The following is a 20,647-nucleotide window of genomic DNA, read 5'->3' as shown; positions in this document are numbered from 1 at the left end:
ATGTTTCGTAGATCTAGAGAAAGCATATGACAGGGTACCGAGGGAAAAGATATTCGCCATACTGGGGGACTATGGAATTAAAGGTAGATTATTAAAATCAATCAAAGGCATTTATGTTGACAATTGGGCTTCAGTGAGAATTGATGGTAGAATGAGTTCTTGGTTCAGGGTACTTACAGGAGTTAGACAAGGCTGTAATCTTTCACTTTTGCTGTTCGTAGTTTACATGGATCATCTGCTGAAAGGTATAAAATGGTAGGGAGGGATTCAGTTAGGTGGAAATGTAGTAAACAGTTTGGCTTATGCTGACGACTTGGTCTTAATGGCAGACTGTGCCGAAAACCTGCAGTCTAATGTCTTGGAACTTGAAAATAGGTGCAATGAGTATGGTATGAAAATTAGCCTCTCGAAGACTAAATTGATGTAAGTAGGTAAGAAATTCAACAGAATTGAATGTCAGATTGGTGATACAAAACTAGAACAGGTCAATAATTTCAAGTTCAGGTTGTGTGTTCTCCCAGGATGGTAATATAGTGAGATGGAATCAAGGTGTAGTAAAGCCAATGCAGTGAGCTCGCAGTTGCGATCAACAGTATTCTGTAAGAAGGAAGTCAGCTCCCAGACGAAACTATCTTTACATCGGTGTGTTTTCAGACCAACTTTGCCTTACGGGAGCAAAAGCTGGGTGGACTCAGGATATCTTATTCATAAGTTAGAAGTAACAGATATGAAAGTAGCAAGAATGATTGCTGGTACGAACAGGTGGGAACAATGGCAGGAGGGTACTCGGAATGAGGAGATAAAGGCTAATTTAGGAATGAACTCTATGGATGAAGCTGTACGCAAAAACCGGCTTCGGCGGTGGGGTCATGTGAGGCGAATGGGGGAGGATAGGTTACCTGAGAGAATAATGGACTCTGTTATGGAGGGTAAGAGAAGTAGAGGGAGACCAAGACGACGATGGTTAGACTCGGTTTCTAACGATTTAAAGATAAGAGGTAAAGAACTAAATGATGCCACAACACTAGTTGCAAATCGAGGATTGTGGCGATGTTTAGTAAATTCTCAGAGGTTTGCAGCCTGAACGCTGAAAGGCATAACAGTCTATAATGATAATGTATGTATGTATGTATTAATGCGTACTACATCAGAATGACCAAAGACCTACAGCAAAAATTCCACAAATCTATAAAAAGAGTATCAGCTTCAAGAATATATAGAGAATTTCGGACACGAGTTAAAAGTTTCTGGCCAGTGTGTATCATATTGCTACAGAAGTATCTTCAAAAGTAAAACACAGTATTGTGCAATCTATTAACACATCTATATATTTAAAAAATTTATGAAAACTAAAGTCAGTCCAGCCATTCTATCAGGTTGATTTCCTTCATTCTTTTTTATACTGAAAGGTATTCATGCACAGATTTGTCATCAGGTACTATAAATCACTTAACTTTTGCCTTCCTCAAATTATTTGATTTTTTCAACTTTTTGTCTCTTTGATGCAATCATATCTTTGGTTCTAATTGAGGTACGGAGTTCATTTTGGCCAAAGAACACTCAGTGGATCAAGCTCTTTCATTTCAGCTTTAAACTATTCAAATTGGTTGATTCTGAGGAAAGTTATGAGTGCACATTTAATTTGACATCTCATTTCTTCAACATATTTTCTCATTGAAGCAATCATATCATTCGTTCTAATTGAGGTACACAGTTCGTTTTGGTCTAAAAACACTCAATGAATCAAGCACTTTCTTTTGAGGTAATAACTGCTTAAATTGGTACATTCTGGGAAAAGTTATGAGTACATTTGTCTCCATGACGAAGATCTTTGAAGGACTTTTTAACAGTTCGGTACATAGTGTTGTTCCAAGGAACGTTTAATTCAATTTCTTTGTGTGATGTATTTTCAAGTATTTTGTTGACATAATATTACATTCTATTACCACAGCAGATCATGTGCTTTATTTCATTAACTCGAAACTTTGCAAATATATGTGTGAGGATAGTAACGAACAACACCATACTATGTACATTGCGGGCGGAGCCAGCGGGAAACTGCTAGTTTATATATGAAAATAATGTACAATAAGGTTAAGGTTTTACATTTTTATTTGAAGTCCATTTCTCTCTGCCTAAACTTGCATTGTATTACGTCTAACAAACCAGGGTTAACTTTATCCTTGGGCATCCACATAATATCAAGTTCAACCCATACTTGTGAATAAATTTTGTTGATTCATGAGTAGTGGCAAGTATATATTGTATATTCAATGTCAATCCAATCTAGCTAATATTACAATATGTCTGAATATACCAGGGCAAAGGAATAAATGCGTGCATAAGAACAATACATCACATGGCTTCTATGTTGGAAGATAATCATAAATATCAAGGTTAGCAGCAAACAAATTATTCCTTTTACTTATTTGAGCTAACTTAACATTCCAATTCTGAGACAATGAAGATGACATGTCAACTGGATATTAAAATGTTGTATTATACAGTAAGCAGTAAAATGAAAAGGGACCAATAATTTATTCATATTTGTGAAGAAACTGCGACCAGTGTGAACTTCCAAGTAGATTAAGAACCATCTGCAAACACATCTACCAACAATTTTAAGTTCCAGAAGGAAGATACAGTATGTTCAATAAATAATAAGTAAAAAAAAAAATTTAAAAAAAAAAATGTTTTCCCCGACAGGATACAAAAGCCATGAATTACACACAGCATTTGAGTTTAAAAAGGAAATTAATATACCCCAGAATAATAAGTAAAACCAAATATAACATACATGGCTTACTTTGTGAGCACAGGGGATTATTTGCTACATCATTATGGAAGAACATAATACACCAGTATCAAGTACAAAATGTATGCACAAACATCAAGAACAATACGTATGTGGACATAGGTCATTCATAAAAAAATTATATACAGTAGAACCTCAATAACTCAAAATCTGTTAATTCAAAATGCTGCCTAATTTGAAGTATCTCTCATTCCCGGAAACACGAGGTACAGTTTTCATGTTATTTAAATTGTTTAATTCAAAATACGGATAATTCGAAGAACAATGTCGGTCCCAGTATTGCAATTCAGACTTTTCATTCAAAACTGTCCTTCATTTTTTTTTAAATAATATTTCACGGCGTAATTTAAATTAAAAATTCTCCGCATCATGATAGAATGCGTCTTCCGGAACATTCAGGGGTATCTTTAACTTTGGTATGCTACAGCGTTCTAGTGAAATCATAGTTATTTTGTATTCTTGTAGTTACTCATTTTACGTTTAAGTTTTAGTGTGCAGTTATAATCTTTGAAGTTATATTTTAATAATACTTTGTTTTAGTATATAGCTATGGTATTTTAAATTAGGACATGTGTGTTCCTTTTTTGTATTGAGACGTGGCTAAGCGCCAGCACTCTTCCAAGACACTGAGCGAGAAGATGAAAATTATAAGGGAGGTCGACAAAGGACAAAAACTGAAATAGCTTATAGACTTGGAAATTCTTGTGTCCACGCTTTTAAAAAATCGTGAAAACATAGAAGCTCAAGAAATGCACGGTGTAAATACAGCAAAGCAAATGCGCATTTGAGGAGCTAAAAACTCTGATTTGGAAGTGGAATTGATTGAGTGGATTCGGCATGTTCGAGCAAAAACTATCACCGTTGATGGCGAGATTGTTAAGGAAAAGGCGAATTAACTGACGTTAAGATAGGGCTTGAGTTTCAGTGTTCAAACGGGTGGCTTCAGCGTTTTAAGGAACGGCACAATATCACGTGGCAGGAAGTGTGTGGAGAAGCAGAACCAGTAACTACCGATGCAGACAGTAGGCAAGAAAGCATGACTCACATAATCAATTCGTATGCACCGAACAATATCTTCATTGCCAATGAGACTGCATTGATTTTTAATGCCGAACCATAACGGACTTATGGTTTTAAACGAGAGAAGTGCCATGGCGGTAAGTCTTACAAGGATAGGGTCACAGTCATGTGTTGCAATGCAGGCGGAAGCGAGAGAATTCCTCCCCTCGTCATAAGCAAGTTCGAGAAGCCACGATATTTAAGGGCATCATGCACTTTCCGTGCAAATACAAGTCATCTAAAAATTCCTGGATGACAGGCAAAATTTTTTAGGAGTGTCTGGTATGCCTTGAGCGCAAAATGGCATGCCAGGACAGAAAAGTACTACTGTTATTGGATCAGTGCACAGCACACAAATATAATTTAATTTTAAAAATATGCGAGTCTCCTTTTTCTGCCGGCCAACACTATAAGCTATTTGCAGCCCGTAGAACAAGGTATACTTTCATCTTTGAAACGTGCCTACAGAAAGCGACTGGTGCGTTACTTTCTCCATGAAGCTGCTAGAAATACACAAGTGGAGCGTGATTGATGCAATGTGGAGTGTGACAGTTGCCTGGGACACTATTCCTTCATCGACAATCAAGAACTGCTTGTCAAGCGCGGTTTTGGTTTCTTAAATGAAGTAGAAGACAATGGAGATGAATGGGAGGAGTTACGGCAAAAGCCTGATGTCGGTATAACTTTCGCCGAATACATTGCCAAAAACCCTGCGGAGACTACTTCAGAAGAGCTGGATCCCGCCACGATGATCGGATATGATCACGTGACTCCAGAGGGAGATGCAGCTACAGTTATGGCGCAGGCGGCAATTATTCCGCAACAAATGCTGTACTTGTCGCTCTAGCCATGTTCGATTCTGTGGTAAGTGCAAGTGATGCTAACGACGCTGCAATTAAGGCTATGGCCCATTTGGAGCAGTTCGTAGCCAGTGTTTATTTTTTTAAATGAAGCAACCTCTCATACATTCTTTAGCACATTGGAGACCGAGCCCGAGTGTGTATCGAGGTCGGGTAACAGCTCAGACTGACCACGCCCGAGGCTAACTCGGGCCTGCGTATTTGTTATATTGTCAACACAGCCGGGACGAGATTCGCTCGGAAAGTATACATACCACTTTAAAATACTTTTATAACAGCTATACCGTGCATTCGTGTCCCCTGTCATTTTCTCTAAATTATAGCAGCTTATTTTTGCTCGAGTTTGCTTCTACACTCCATGCTTCCAGCTGCTCAAGGCGCGCGCTTTCAGAGTTTTGTTTACATCGTGTGAACTGTTTAGACTGCGTTTTGTTTCTGCTATAATTATTGGATCACTGAATGAAGGTGGAATTGTAGAGATTTTAGAAGATATTTTTGATGACAGTGGTTCAGAAGAAGAAGTAGATGATTCAGATATAGACCCTGATATCAAACTTCATGTTAGTGATGTATTTATAACCTACTCTATCATATTCTACCCAGGTGTGATTTTCCACTTTGTAGTTTATTTAGCTAATGTTTCGCGATCTTCATACGACTGGATTTTCATTTAGAACGAAGTGACGCAAGCGATGATAATTCAAAGGCAGGGAGTGATTCACATTCGCCGGGTACTTGTGGTGATTTGGATGCACTTGCAACGCCCGTGCAGATAAAGGAAAAGCGGAAAATTGGAAAGTAACAAGGAAAGAGACGTACTGGTGGTATCAAATGCGTTCTTTAGCACTGTGTCTCCCTGAATGCTTCAAACTATTCTGCACTCAAGCTCATCGTTTGTAAGACTTTGTTGTTGTTGTTGCAAAAGGCCTACCGTTGGAAAATGTGTAATGTGAAAAGTACTCAGTAGATCTTAATGCAACTTTTTAATCTGTAGAATAGACACTTTTAATTTTTTCATGATATATATGCGTTACAATTGCAACCTACCTACTATTTTCTACAATTTTTTAAAAACCTTCAAAATATGGCGGTCTGCCTGCCCACATGCCCCTTAAGACACGGTCTCCAGTGTGTTAGAGGCAATAAGCCCTATGTGTGACAAAAAACCCTACTGGACCATTAAGATTTTGTGAACTTTTCAGGTACTTGACAAAGTTATTTTTTATTCATAATATTTGTGTAACATGAGTATGGGTTTTTTTAAGTTTATTTTGTTGGTGTCATGTTTTTCCAATTTGGACAGTGTTGTTGGCTCCCCAGTGCAAGTGCTTTATACCGTACTTAAATTGTGCCGTGCGTATAGAAGATCACTATTTGAAATGTGTTTTATTTTTCCTGAGTGTGAGGTTACGTTTGACAGTGTATGGCGTTATCCAAGAGCATCATTTCAATGGCACCTCGTTGGATACATTTCGGAAATACATTTTTCCCCCGCGGCATTTGAAAGATTTAACTGTGAACAAAGGTGATTGCATGCATTAAAGGCTCTTAGAATATTTTGTGATGCAGCAAGGGTTGGCATTTCTGAATTTCGAGTTGGTGGTGGTTAATTCGAAATCACGTCATTCGAAGTCCGACTTTAGTGTCCCAATGACTACGAATTAACAAGGTTTTACTGTATCATTCAGGAGCAAAACGTCAATGCCAAAAAAGCCTAGAGTAGACTGACAACTTATTCTATTAAATTTCTGTATAATCATAATATTTTGAATACAGTAAAACCTCGTTACGGCATTTCTGCAAGGGACAAGGAAAAGTGTTATGCAAGAAAACGTACTACTTAAAACACGAATAAAAACTAACAGGGATATGAAAACACTGCGCAAGATTTTTTTGACAGTGAGAATGACAGTGGTGTAAGTACAGTAATTATTAAAGCAGATATTAATACGTCTCATAAAGTCCCTTGCTCTTGGTTATTACTTGCACTATGCTAAATTCATAAAATCCAATAGTTAATTTTGTGCTGATTCCATGTGTCACTCTTCCTGTAAATAATTCTGAATTCTTTACCTGTAAATAATATCAAGGAGAGTTATGACTGCATTTTGAAACTTCATTTTCAATTCTGGTTAGTGATTTTTATTGGGCTAAATGCCTGACAGTTGAGGCACTGGCCTCCTGTACCCAACTTGGCAGGTTGAATCCTGGCCAAGTACGGTAGTATTTGAAGCAGCTCAAATACGCCTGCCCCACGTCGGTAGATTTACCAGCATGCAAAAGAACACCTACGGGACTAAATTTCGGTACATCATCATCTTGATAACCATAAATGTAGTTAGTAGGACGTAAAAACAATATGATTATTATTTAAAACATTTTGAGGTACATGAAATTTGACACCTGGGACATGAAAGAATAACATTCTTGTACTCACAACTGAGCAGTGTCTGTTCAAAAGGGGCTATTAACATTTTTAAAAAAATTAGTATTTCGTCCACATGCGTTGCAGTACTTGAATAGGATCAAACAACATCTGCAATCAGAAATACATATAACTGAAGGTACCATACCCGATCATAGGCACGTTCCATGTGCCTTTCATTACACGTTTCCTTGCATTTTTCTGCAACTTTCGTAGGCTGGAAATAGCATCGTTTGAATACACACTCCTCAGCTTCGTACGTCAAATGGTTTTGCAGGGGTGAATAATTTTGTTTCCGGAGCTAAATTCATTTAATCCCTTAGGGGTGGAATGTTTTGAATATTTTAGTTTTCAGGTCTTAACGCCCATTTAACACCCTTAGGGATTAATCTTATTTTCTTCTTCGCAAATGGGTCGCTTAGGATCACGCAAAATCAACACTTGCTAACCTTCCTGCTGGCCCAGTATTCCTTCATACGCAACGATTGGATCTGTTTTTGTTGCTCTGACCATGTATTTTGTGTAGTCTTCTCTTCTTCCTCGAAACCCCATGTGAGGGTGATTTTCCTGATTTAATTCCGGTCAAGCAGGTTTCGTGACCCTAATGCCTTCGGGTCTCGTCCTGTAAGCTTGTACCAATTCGGTCTAGTAGCCTTGATCTTTATGAATGTATGTATATTCTGCGGTAGTCTGTTCGGGTCCATTCTTGCTAAATGTGCCATGAATTGAATTCATCGCATTTGCATTGTGTCTGTGATTTCGGGATTTCTTTTATATATTTCTGTGTTAGGCTTTGGACAATGAACACCGTCTTTGGTTCCTGGCCCAAGAATTTTTCTCATTTTACGTTCTTTCACTTCTATTTGGTATTTAATGTTTTGTGTTGCAGATTAGAGTGTCTTGAAACAGAGTTGCACCGACATAGATGTGTCTTATGGCGACGATGGGATAAGAAAGGCCTAGGAGTTGGAAGGAAGCGGCCATGGCCTTAATTAAGGCACAACCCCGGCATTTGCCTGATGTGAAAATAGGAAACCATGGAAAACCATCTTCAGGGCTGCCGACAGCTGAATTCGAACCCACTATCTCCAGGATGCAAGCTCACAGTCGCTCGCTCCTAACTGCACGGCCAACTCGCCCGGTCGTCTTTGAAACATGCTTTCTTTTGATTTCATTGCATGAGGTTGTGCTTGCCAGTGAGTTATCAATGTGCATTATTTGAATGCTTACTGTAAATGCTCCTTGTTGGATACATTTTGGAAATAATTTTTTTCCATGACATTTCAGAGGTTTAAACTGGAATTAAGGTTAATTGCATGCAGTAATGGATCTGGCGGTTAAATCAAAATCACGTAATTCGAATTCCGATTTTTCCAACCTCACAACTTTGAATTAACGAGGTTTTACTGTATTTTTTTCCGTTACAGTTTGCTGTAATCCATCCACCTAAATACTTAAATTTGTTTACTCTAAAGACCTTGTTATTGCCAATTAGGAGTTCATTTGATGCGATTTTGATGTCAGTCATCATCATCATCATCAATGTCCCACTCCAGTCGCCTGGGTCTGGTTAACAAGCTCCCTCCACTCTATGTCCTTCCACTTTTCCTGCTAATGTCCTTCCAAATCTGATCCAGCCACCTTCTTCTCGGTCTTCCAGCTGGTCTCTCTCCCTTAACTTCTCTTTCCAATTCCCTTCTTGCTACCGGTTCCTCTCCCATTATTTTTACGTGTCCAAACCATCTCAGTCTTGCTTTCTGTATGTTCTGTACTATGGTTCCATATTTAGCTCTTCTCTGATTTTAATATTTTGAATTCTATCTCTTCTCGTCTTTTTAACCGATGTTCTTAAAAATTGAATTTCTACTGCTTGGATCTTATTATTTTTTTTTTTTGCTAGGGGCTTTACGTCGCACCGACACAGACAGGTCTTATGGCGACGATGGGATAGGAAAGGCCTAGGAGTTGGAAGGAAGCGGCCGTGGCCTTAATTAAGGTACAGCCCCAGCATTTGCCTGGTGGGAAAATGGGAAACCACGGAAAACCATCTTCAGGGCTGCCGATAGTGGGATTCGAACCTACTATCTCCCGGATGCAAGCTCACAGCCGCGCGCCTCTACATGCACGGCCAACTCGCCCGGTGCTTGGATCTTACTATCTTGTCTCTTATTAGTTACCAGCATTTCTAGTCCATATGTTACAATAGGTATCGGTCATATATTTTGTTTTCTCAAGCGAGATATGTAATTCAATTTTCGCTGCATGTTCTTGTAGTAGCTCAAGTTGTATTTGTGCGTCAAAAATACATGAATTTTTGGCAATTAGTGCCACGTCATCAGTAAATGCTAAGCAGTCTAATTTTATGCCTTTCAGTTTTGGCCCTAGTCGGTGGGTTGGTGCACCAGCTTTTCTCCTTTCCCGTACAACTTTCTCAAACACACAACTGAAGAGCAACGGGGATTGCCCATCGCCTTGTCGTACTTCTGTGTCTATTTGAAATTCTGTGCTCAATTCTCCCATAAACTTCACCTGGTACTTGGTTTCTATGAGGGTTTCTTTGATAATGTTTGCTGTTTTCTGATCAAGTCCAAATTCTGCTAATAATTGAAGAAGTGATTATACTATTGCATGCTTTTCTGAAGTCGACGATTGTGAAGACATAATTCTTGTTTAATGAACTGTGGACATATTTCATTGTTTTTTAGATTTATAATTTACTCTACGCATGATCGTCCTTTTCGGAATCCACCTTGATATTCACCAATTTCTGGATCCAGTTGAGATTCTGCACCACGCTTCATGAGAGCATTGGATAGAATTTTATAGGCTATTGACAGCAGTGAAATTCCACGATAATTGTTGGGGTCTGTCTTGCTTCCTTTTTTTTTTTTTTTTTTTGTACAGTCCATTCGGAATTGCTAGGCGGGCAGTTATCAGACTGTGCCTCTTATAAGGGCTTCTGATAAGTTCACCTGTATTCACCCCAGCGTCAGTGGGTAGGGTCTGACACATCCCACTCAGAGTCTAGTGTCAGACCTAAGACGAAACGCTGGTTAATAGAGCAAAACGCCTGAAAAGCCTTACATCTGATATGTTTTTGACAAAAGTGGACGTATGTTCGCCATTTTCTATTCTCCACGGATTTTTTTCAATTTGCCAGATTTCATCCATAATTTCTTTGAGTTTTGTGATGAGATGTTCTATTTTATTCCTGTGTACAGAAATGTAGGCTTTTAAGATATAAATCCATTTTAGAGTCTCTTTAGCTATATTTCATTGGTTTTATTGTGGCTATAAATGCCCATTTCAAAGGTATGTGCCTATTTGGACTATAAATGCCTACTTGATGCCTTTTGACTGTATTTTTAAAAATTCAGTTTTCTTCCAGTGCACGATATTGTAGCTAGTTTGATCGACAGTATTATCTTCTCTTTTTTCAATATCTGTTTACCCCACGAACAAAAATGGGAATTTTCAGAAGTCACCAAAAATAGTTCTAGGGAAATATCCATCAAGAGAAACAAGGAACAATTTGACCTTGAAGCCTTCAACCCCTCCAACCTCCTAAGACATATGCGAGAAGCAATCAACATCAAACTATTTTGCAGAACTTTCAATTAATCGTTTATATTGCTATAATTTATATCATTAAATTACTGAACGAGGAGTTAGAACGCTGGTGGTCTCGTCACAGAATGGATGAAAATTAAACCGGTAATTTGAACTGTGATTCGTTTCCAGTGAAAAATACAGATTTACAACCGAAATGCAATTTTAACACTCCCTTTAAAAATTGTGAACCGAGCTCAATAACTGCAGTCGCTTAAGTGCAGCCAGTATCCAGTTTTAGGAGATAGTGGGTTCGAACCCCACTGTCGGCAGCCCTGAAGGTGGTTTTCCGCAGTTTCCCATTTTCACACCAGGCAAATGCTGGGGCTGTACCTTAAGACCACGGCCGCTTCCTAACCACTCGAAGCCCTTTCCTGTCCCATCGTCGCCATAAAACCTATCTGTGTCAGTGCGACGTAAAGCAACCTGCAAACAAAAATCGTGAATTCTATTACACTTCTGACAAGCCTTCGCAAAACACAGGTTGCAGATCCTATATAGCCCAGCTAGGACAATGCCACAGTGTGTTTTACAAGGTGGCCAAGACTATCTTTACAAGACCAGGCCAGCGAAAAGTCCATTGGTCTGGACTGGTGAGGTCCGGTTAGTATCCTTTGTGCGTGGGGGGGGGGGGAAGCAAAGACAGTACAGAGGCGTAAGCTCCCAGGTTAACAAGCCTCTAGCATCCCCTCAAGAGTCTTACTAAATTGTGACAAATATAAGGTTATGGGCACGTCAAGACAATTTCAAATTACGTGGTTTCTAATTTTCAACGAAGGTGGCGGCCTTGTGGGCAAACATGATGCAGGATCTACTGCAGGCAACAGAGAAGTCTTCATGACAGCTGACCAGGCTGACCAAAGCTGGCGAATAGAAACAAATAAAATGTTTACAAATTGAGATTTATAGTGCTTCCGTTTTCTTCTTCTTCTTGTTTCCGAATTTGGCCACATATGGATCGCATTGAACCTAAGACTTTCCCTTCTTCTACCCCCCCTCCTCCTCCCAGAACCTCTTCATCCTTTCACTTCTAATTTTCCTTTATTTCTCAATTATGACCAATTTGGGTCTACATTTTGGTGGCTTCTCCTGGAATGTTTTGATGCTGTACACTCGGCTTCTAAATTCTGTTGTGAATCGTATCCATTGTAAGTCCACTTCCTATTGCATCTCTTTTTACATCTTCTATCCACTTCGTCGAAGCTTTCAGTCCAGTGATGTACTTGAATATTTTCTTAGCCGTTCCTCATCCATTCCTTCTAGATGCCCATAGAAGTTTAGCCTTCGCTTTCGCATGGTGACAGTGATTGTTTTCAGTGTATTTGTAGAGATCATCATTTTTTCTGTTCCTCCACTCCCCAACAGCATTTTTCTGTGGTCCTAATATTTCCCTTAAGATTCTCCTCCCCTTTTTTTCGAGGTCTTGAAGCTCACCCTTTTTATTCATTGTCAGGCTCTCTCAAGCGTAGAGACCCTCTGACTTTAGCACTGTGCTGTAGTGTCTAAGTTTCACTTTTATTCTTCTATATAAGTAAGAATACTGCTAGGGCCAGCTTGGTTGGTCCTTGGCAAGCATAAATGACGGATCTCTCCTCTACGCTACTACGGTATCGTTTCAAGTCTTTTTTATTATATTTTTCACCCGGCAAACTTGACACGATACTGCCAAATTATAACTGAAAATCCTTGAGGGCATGTTATCATGTAAATTACTAATTCCCTTCTTCCTACTTTAAAGTTTTGTACTTCTAAAAACATAATCTCGAACAGTCTTTCCGTATGAAACAATTGCATGATATATACCTAACATTATTGCCAATTAGCCCAGCTGTAGAAATTTAAGATATAGGGACAATGTAATTTATGTCAATTTTATTACTTCCAGATCAAATGTGAGAAAAATATCACATAGATCAACTTAGAAATACTGTGATGCAACTGATACGAGTACAGAAATCTGTATCATCGCAAGCTTTCTACCAGTCCACTTTGTGGAGTGACCAACAACCATTTTCTTCAGACCTATGCACAGCAATGTTGGAAGCTACGTGCCCCTGCATAAACAGGAGCATCTTCAAATTTCAACAAGTTGCCAGGAGCAATCACCAAGTTGGAGAAGAGTGGCACGCAACTGGTGGAGTCATTTAGGATTGTGGAAGAAGTCAGGGGAAGTTTTATCCGAACCTCTGAGGAGGCAGCGACTGACAGATGAAGTGACCTCACTGAAGTTTTGTCTATCACTTCATGTGATGTCGACAGATCTTTCTTTCAGTACAGAAACATTATGCGTGAGAGAACAATATTGTTACCAGAAAACACTGAAACGTTGCTTATAAATCCCTTTTATAGTAATTGAATGTTATTAAATTATAAGTCATTTTTTCATGCCTATTTTTTTGCCTATTTTACACATTAGTGCCTATATAAATGCCTACTTTGGCTCATTTAAGAGCCTGTATGCCTGCCTATTTTAACTGTTTTAGTGCCTATAATTCTCGCCTCTAGTAATAACACAATATCAAAATAAGATTTTGAACAGAGCCTAAATACAGAAATCATTTTCCAACAAAAAATAATCAAAAAGACTTTATAATAGACCTTATAGAATCAACTGTTAAATACTTATTCATTAACAAGGTACATTTTCACATTATTAATACATCAGCTTCAAGAGGGTTTAGGTTTTTATGAAAACTACTAGACCAACAAACAATATCAAAAAGACAGACATATTTCTCATAGATGTGAATGTGAGAACATACCCCTTTAATTAGAGAAAATATTTCACAACATGGTGAACAATAAATCACAAGAAACAGGTCATGGAGACATCAGTGATTAACACTTCTGTCAAGTATTCAATGTTTATGACAAAATAAAATTCTAGTGAAGTGTGAATTTTTAATGAATGTCCAGCTCCATGGCTAAATGGTTAGCGTTCTGGCCTTTGGTCACAGAAGTCCCGGGTTCGGTTCCCGGCGGGGTCGGGAATTTTAACCATAATTGGTTAATTTCGCCGACACGGGGGCTGGATGTATGTGTCGTCTCCCTCATCATTTCATCCTCATCACGACGCGTAGGTCGCCCACGGTTGTCAAATCAAAAGACCTGCATCTGGTGAGCCGAACTTGTCCTCAGACACTGCCGGCACTAAAAGCCATACATCATTTCACTTTAATGAATTTAAATATTGTGTTTATTGTATATAAGTGTGCTATTTATAGGTTTTTAAGTTTGTGTATGTTAGCTGCAGATGGTCCTAGATAGAGACCGAAACTAGTCCTGAAATAATAAAACAGTCTATTTAATACAACTGATATAGTGTTGATTAGGTGGAATATCCTTTTAAGGGACTTTCATGAAATTAGGAAATCATCAACAAGGAACATTAAAATCATAAATTACGATGGTGAAGTGAGGACGATGCTGATCAAAGGGCTGCCAGATCAGTGGAAGTCGTGTGTTCAACATGCCATCAACGTTGAGGAAGGCAACATGTAGAATCTCGAGCTTGCAGAGGATGTGATGGAACGCTTTGTCGTCAACCTGGGTGACACTATGCAAGGGACTGAAGCCATAGTAGGCAGTGACTCATCGGTGAGCCAGTTTATGTTATGTTAAGTTTGGTTTTATCTTGTTACCGTTATTTCATTAATATAAATATTTATTGTATTTCTTAGCTGTTTCCGTATCTTTATTTTGCATAACGGAACTTGCCTCAGCGAACCACATGTATTCACAAATGTAATTAGCGTTCCCCGCACGTGTCTGCGGCAGCAGAGCAAGGCAGCTGCTAGTGTTTACCCCATCTCACAAGTACACTGGGTCACAGTGCAAATGTCTAGTCCTGTGTTTTGTTTTTAGTTATGCCAAAGCAGACTTTAACTGAGAATGCAACAACTTTGAAATCAAAATGCAAATCTGAAGGATAGTGTTGCTTTATGAACCTAATGTTAAGGTTGCCAATGTTTCGAATTGGATCAAGGTAGGGGTATATCAGTTGCCTCGATAAAGAATACCGACTGGGTTGAGTAGCTCAGGCGGCTGAGGCGCTGGCAGGGTGATCCCAACCTGACCGTTTGATCCTGTGTCAGATTTAGTGGTATGTAAAAGAACACCTGTGGGACAAATTGCCGTCGCCTCGGCATCTCCGAAAACCATCCAAATAGTTTTTGGGATGTAAAACCAGTAAAACCAATTAAAGAATACTGCAATGTATTCAAAACATAGGCAACCTGTATATAAGTTATATAAAATAAAACAGTCCAACCCAGAGAAATGAAAAAGACTTAATAGCAATTTAACACACTGTGGAAGCTTCACATCTAAAATTATCTTGGTTGAATTGGGAAATTCTAACGCCTACAGAATTGCTATATGAAAGTGTCTTACCTTGTTGGGATGATGATATCGGTGCAGGAGGAACACAGGCAGGAGTAGATACAGGTACAGTGACACCAGGTGATGAGGCTACAGGTGTTGGAAGAGAAGATGGCGGCTTCACTTCCAAGCCCGTCGTCGTACTCCCTGGAACCGACGACAGCGAGAGGGAAAGATCTTCGTCATCATCATCTGGATCAAGACGATGAGCACGAAGGAAGTGCAGGAACTGAGCTGAGGGAGGCCGCTTTCGCCACACGTAATAGTCCATCATATTTCCACAAGCTTGGAGAAAGAAAACCTCTGCTACACATTCAGCATAGTCCTCCTTGATCTTACGCATTTGGGCAGATCTATATTCGTACACCTTTCTTCGTTTTGCTGCAACCTCCTCATTGGCAGGAGGCTTTTCTTGCAGGTCCTGACGTGACCTCTTTCTCCCCGACACAGCATGCGATGTGGGCGGAGCAATACTAGAAGATGCCGCAAGCACTGGAGTGGCAAATGCATTATTACCCGAGGTCCGTATCAAGTTTGGTGAGGATGTAGTTAACACTAATGCTGGAGAAGATTGCACCATGCCCAGGGCACTATTCACGGTCCTCTGTCTAGGAGGGGAGGAAAGAGTACTAACCAAAGTCGGATGCGACGAGGCATTGACTGTGGCAGCCTGACTAATGGCCACAAGCGAAACTGTTCCCCTCCCAGGTATATCACTCGTCCCACTATTAACCGCATTGCTTGTAGCTAGTAAGGTTCCTGTCCGTCCCGGTACCTGGGAAACACCCACTACATTCACTCGCGGCGAAGGCGCTATATTCAGGATCCGTGTAACACCAGCCTGCTGTAGAGCAGCATTTGTCGTAGCTATTGTTGGGATAACCTGCAATAAATAATGAAAACAAATTTTATTAATTTATTAACATTCTGAGAAGTCTCTTGCAAAACAGGTAAGCACGTACCACTTTTCACAACTCAGTCAATCCAGAACTACTATGGTGTTTTCTAGGCTACACAAATGCTACTGAGACCTACACTTGTAGAACCTCCTGAGAATGGACTACGTACTTTCTGAGGGCTGAAACAGAGTATGTTTACCCCTTACAAACAGTGGTGGCAAAACATCACGATATATGATATATTGCAAATACTATCTGCTCGACGTAAGAGTGAAGGCTAGAGGTGGAACTCGTTCGTTGTAGTGATGGAGAGCATAGAGTTGGATTCACAACAGAGAAATAACAAAAAGGAAAATGAAAATCATGTCTAAATACATTTTATCTATATTCACCAATTCTGTTGCTTTTCCATTACAGCAGAACCTTGATAATTCGAATTTGATTAATTCAAAATCCCGCCTAATTCGAAGAAGCTTTCGTTCTCTGAAACATGAGATATGGTTTTGCATGATATTTAAATTGTTTAATTCGAAATTCGTAATTCAAAGCACAACGCCAACCCCATTACCGAAATTCAGACTTTTAATTCGAAACTGCCTTCACATTTTAAAACAATAGTATGTTAAGAGTAATTTAAATTCAAAATTTATCCAGATAGAACACGTGTTCCGGAACGTGGAGAGGCTGTTTTTCGCACTTACACTCACTTCGGTGTGTCTACAGTGTACTTCATAACTGCTAAGTTCGCACAAGGGTGGTGGTCATTGTACTGAGCTGCAATGCACACTGAAGTGAGAAACTTTATCCCCTCGTCATAGGAAAGTTGTATACGCCACAATGTTTTAAGTGAGTTGGGCACTTTCCGTGCAATTACAAGGCATTTAAAATGCAAACAGTACAGTAAACTTTGAATCAAGCTTAACTGCATGCAGTAACGGGCCTTAGAATATTTTGAAACGCAGCAAGGGTTTGCACTTCTAAATTACGAATTGGCGGTTAAGTCGAACGATTTTAGAGTCCCAACAACTTTGAATTAACAAGGTTTTACTGTATTCGTCTATTTTAGTCATTGTCACACTGGAACATGCAATGCACCTCAAGAGGCTTTCAAACTTCCTCAGAAGTAGCCACTGATCGTGTATGAAGGCTCACATTTGTATATAGAGTTCTACTTTGTGAAAGTCTTAACCTTGCCAAATCTAGTGGATTTTAAGGAAGTTCATTTATTTATTTTAAATACCTCTCAAAGATGAAAGTCTGAACAGAGCAGTGATTCTGGCAGCAAATGACCAGAGAAGTGGACATTTATAGGGATCAATATTTTTAAGAATATTTAAATCAATACCGACAATTACAGGCAGAGTTGGGTAAGGTACGTGTTATGTTGCCATGCTTCTGCTTGCTTGTGTTCAAGGGTAGATCTTACAACACCACATGTTGCGGCCACTGCTTTAAAATGTTCAATAAATAGACAGATAAAATGAATTAACACGTACAAAAAATGTGTATTTTAGCCACAAGAAAAGATTTCCAGATTTTTCAAACAAAATTCAAAGTGTCCTAACTATGGCTAACACAGAATACCTAAAGTGGCAATGAAAGCATAGTCACGCATTGCTGTAATAATACTGAACCTATAACAACAGAATAGCAGTCATATCAATTCGTACGGAAATTTTTGCATATTCCTCGTATTATCGCACTACGTCTTTGTCCCCACATAATTAGCAGGTTACGGTAACTTTCCAATGCTCAGGACAATCCTCACCTAAGAACAGGGCACAAGAGAGTCATTTAAGGGCTTGGAGAATTTCCATAGAAAGAAAAATATATTGATCACAAAATATACAGCCTCACAACACGAGTGTCACCTAAAACTTCTTACTGGAAATTTACCACAACTGTTAGCAATAACTGCACTCCAATGTCCTGCACTAAGAATAGAAAACATCACGTAACAAACAGGTACACAGCCTAGCGACAAAGAAGCTCTTGACACCACCATTGTAATTCCCCATTATGCTCCTGTAAGTATCTCTGGAAAAGTACCAAAAAATACTCAACATGAGAAATTATTGCAGAAATATATGTCAACTACTTTTCCACTCAAAGAGAACTGATTTATCATCCTTAAGAACAATAGCAGTTGGCAACAGTAAAAAGCATATTAGCCCACATGTGAAGAGCAGGCAGATTAGTGGTCTAAATAGAGACATCAAGAGTCTTTCGTTACCAACATGACAAAATGGAATTTCGGAGAAATATCTGCGAGCATTACAAATGTGTAAAACAATAGGGCAATTTCAGAATTGAATATGTATTGATCACTGAGAGTCCTACAACGTTACAGAAAAAGCAAAAGCAGAGATACCAAACTTCAAAGGTGGTTGTCCATAGCGCCATGGTCTGCTGCAGATAAGATTGTGTTCAACCAAAAAACGTATGAAATAACATTCAGCCCAAAGAACACTATTAGCCCACTGTCACGTTTTACCATAAAAAGACATGAGAGCATCTTTCACTGTTCTTCAACGCATCCACACTCTTTATGTCTTTTTTTTAGGACTGAGAGCATGGTTGCAGCGACAAGGCTTTGCCTTCAGAGTATGATGATGATTTCCCATACTGTGAAGTGTTTCAGGGAAATTTTTTATAGTACTAGGCATGAATACACTCCTGTGTACTGCATTTGATAATACTGATTCGCTACAGATCATTTTTGTCCACAATCACCTACTCTTCATCATTCTTACTACACAACTTCTTGTTATTTTAATTTATGGTATTCTTAACCAAAATAAATGCTTGTATTAAACAACAAATTTGCAGCAAAAACATGCGAAGAAGTATTAACCAGCACAGACAACTAACTCATTACTAAATCATAGGCAATAGAACAGACTGGCACATATGCTGGAAATTAACATTCATCAAAGATGTTACAATGGCTGTTAAAAAACAGTTTTACACAAATTACGTTATTTCATTATTTTTTCATAAACTGTTCTTTAACACTGAGTCTGTATCATATGAAACCTTTCTTTTTTGCATGTTCATGGGAGGAGGACATTGTGAAATCCGTAACAATCAGTACAGTTTCTGTATTACCGGGCGTAAATAAGCATGGCCAAGTGCAATCATATTTAAACACGTAACAATATTCACATCTTGTAACAATACAGTACTTATTATAATGATATCCTAAAGCAATAAAAATCCCCAGAAGGAAATTTATTTTACCATAACATATTTGGAATATGATGTTTTGAAGGGAGGGTGCCAGAAAATTGAGATATGTCTAGTAACAACCAAAAAAAGCGTTCCCCATGCGTCAAGCAACAGTCCAATCACCTCCCAGCCAAACACAATAATGTGAATTTCTCCAAGGGTTTGAAACATGATTTGCAGTTCATTCTTCATTCAGAGTCCACCATTGTTCCCTTTAGATTGTATTATAGAACAATTATAAGCCATGTTCAGCTTCTATGATGCCAAAATATTTATAGGAACATCTGTTTAAATGAAGGTACGTGAAGTGACAAACATGAACAGAAAATGGAAATCTGAAGGCCATTTACAACATGCTAATAAAAAATTCGGAATTGTACACTAAAAAGATCTCTGAACTATTATTAGTATGTCACCCACTAGATCATAGTTAAGTTGTCTTAAGGTTCTTCGCTATGTACCAAGCTGAAGCAAGATTTAATAGACTATACAGTTCCAGGCACCTCCGCTAGCAGCAGAAGAGAAATAAACCAGACTAGGATCTCAGTAGCAGGAGAAGCAATTATGAGCTCAAAGCTTTATTATTACTAAGTATTGCTGTACAAAAATGCACTTATTGTTCATTTACATGGATCATTATAAAATGGTAGAAAATAGTTGGGAACCATTTATTTAAGTGGAAATGCAGTACGCAGTTTGTCTTTTACAGTTCAGAATTAGAGATGAAAATGCTTGAGAGCAAGGATTGTTCAAAGATTCCGCACCCACCTCGTTGGCTGAATGGTCTGCGTCAAGGGTTTCGATTCAGGGGATCCTGGGCCGAATTCTTAGCCGGGACGAGTGATTTTTAATCTTAAAACAGTTAATTCCCTTGGGTTGGGGATTAGGTGTTTGTGCTGTCCTCAGCTTTCCTGCAACTCGTACACCGCACGCACAAGGATCGACACACATCCTAACATCAAATAAATATTTATTATAACTAAATAGTTTGACAATTGTATTAAATAGGGACCTGTTTCACAAAGTTTCTTTCAAAATTTTTTGTCATACAACCAGGCAAAGTTATGAATTTGCTGTACCAGTGGGTGTTGCGGAAAACAGGTATCAATAGACTGCAGAGAGCTTAAGGAGTTTGTACACAAAAGAAAGTAGACTCTTTGATCACTCAGCGCAAATGGCCGAGTTTCTAAGATAGCAAAGAGCTCCGTGGTATAAACGGTACCCACTCTTGGCAGCAAATTCTTCATGCTAATATTATCAGAAATGTAAGAGCATTCTCCATTTTACTCCTATCTCAGAAGTGTCTGTGAAAACACATCGCACGTCCAGATACCGGTGAATGAAGTCCTGGAAATACTGCAAATGAACAAAG

The 20,647-nt window shown here is 38.9% G+C and overlaps 1 protein-coding gene across 1 annotated transcript in view; it reads right to left on the bottom strand.

The window, feature by feature from the left end:
* Positions 1–20,647, bottom strand: part of dom (domino) — a 485,316-nt gene that overhangs the window by 419,502 nt on the left and 45,167 nt on the right. The window contains exon 3 of the mRNA XM_067154429.2: positions 15,161–16,031. Coding sequence (XP_067010530.2) covers positions 15,161–16,031 — 871 coding nt within the window. The remainder of the gene's footprint in view (positions 1–15,160; positions 16,032–20,647) is intronic.

This window comes from Anabrus simplex, chromosome 10, assembly GCF_040414725.1.
Source record: "Anabrus simplex isolate iqAnaSimp1 chromosome 10, ASM4041472v1, whole genome shotgun sequence".
Lineage (NCBI taxonomy): Eukaryota > Metazoa > Arthropoda > Insecta > Orthoptera > Tettigoniidae > Anabrus > Anabrus simplex.
Note: the sequence above shows the minus strand (reverse complement) of the source record. Positions and strands in the feature narration are given on the sequence as shown.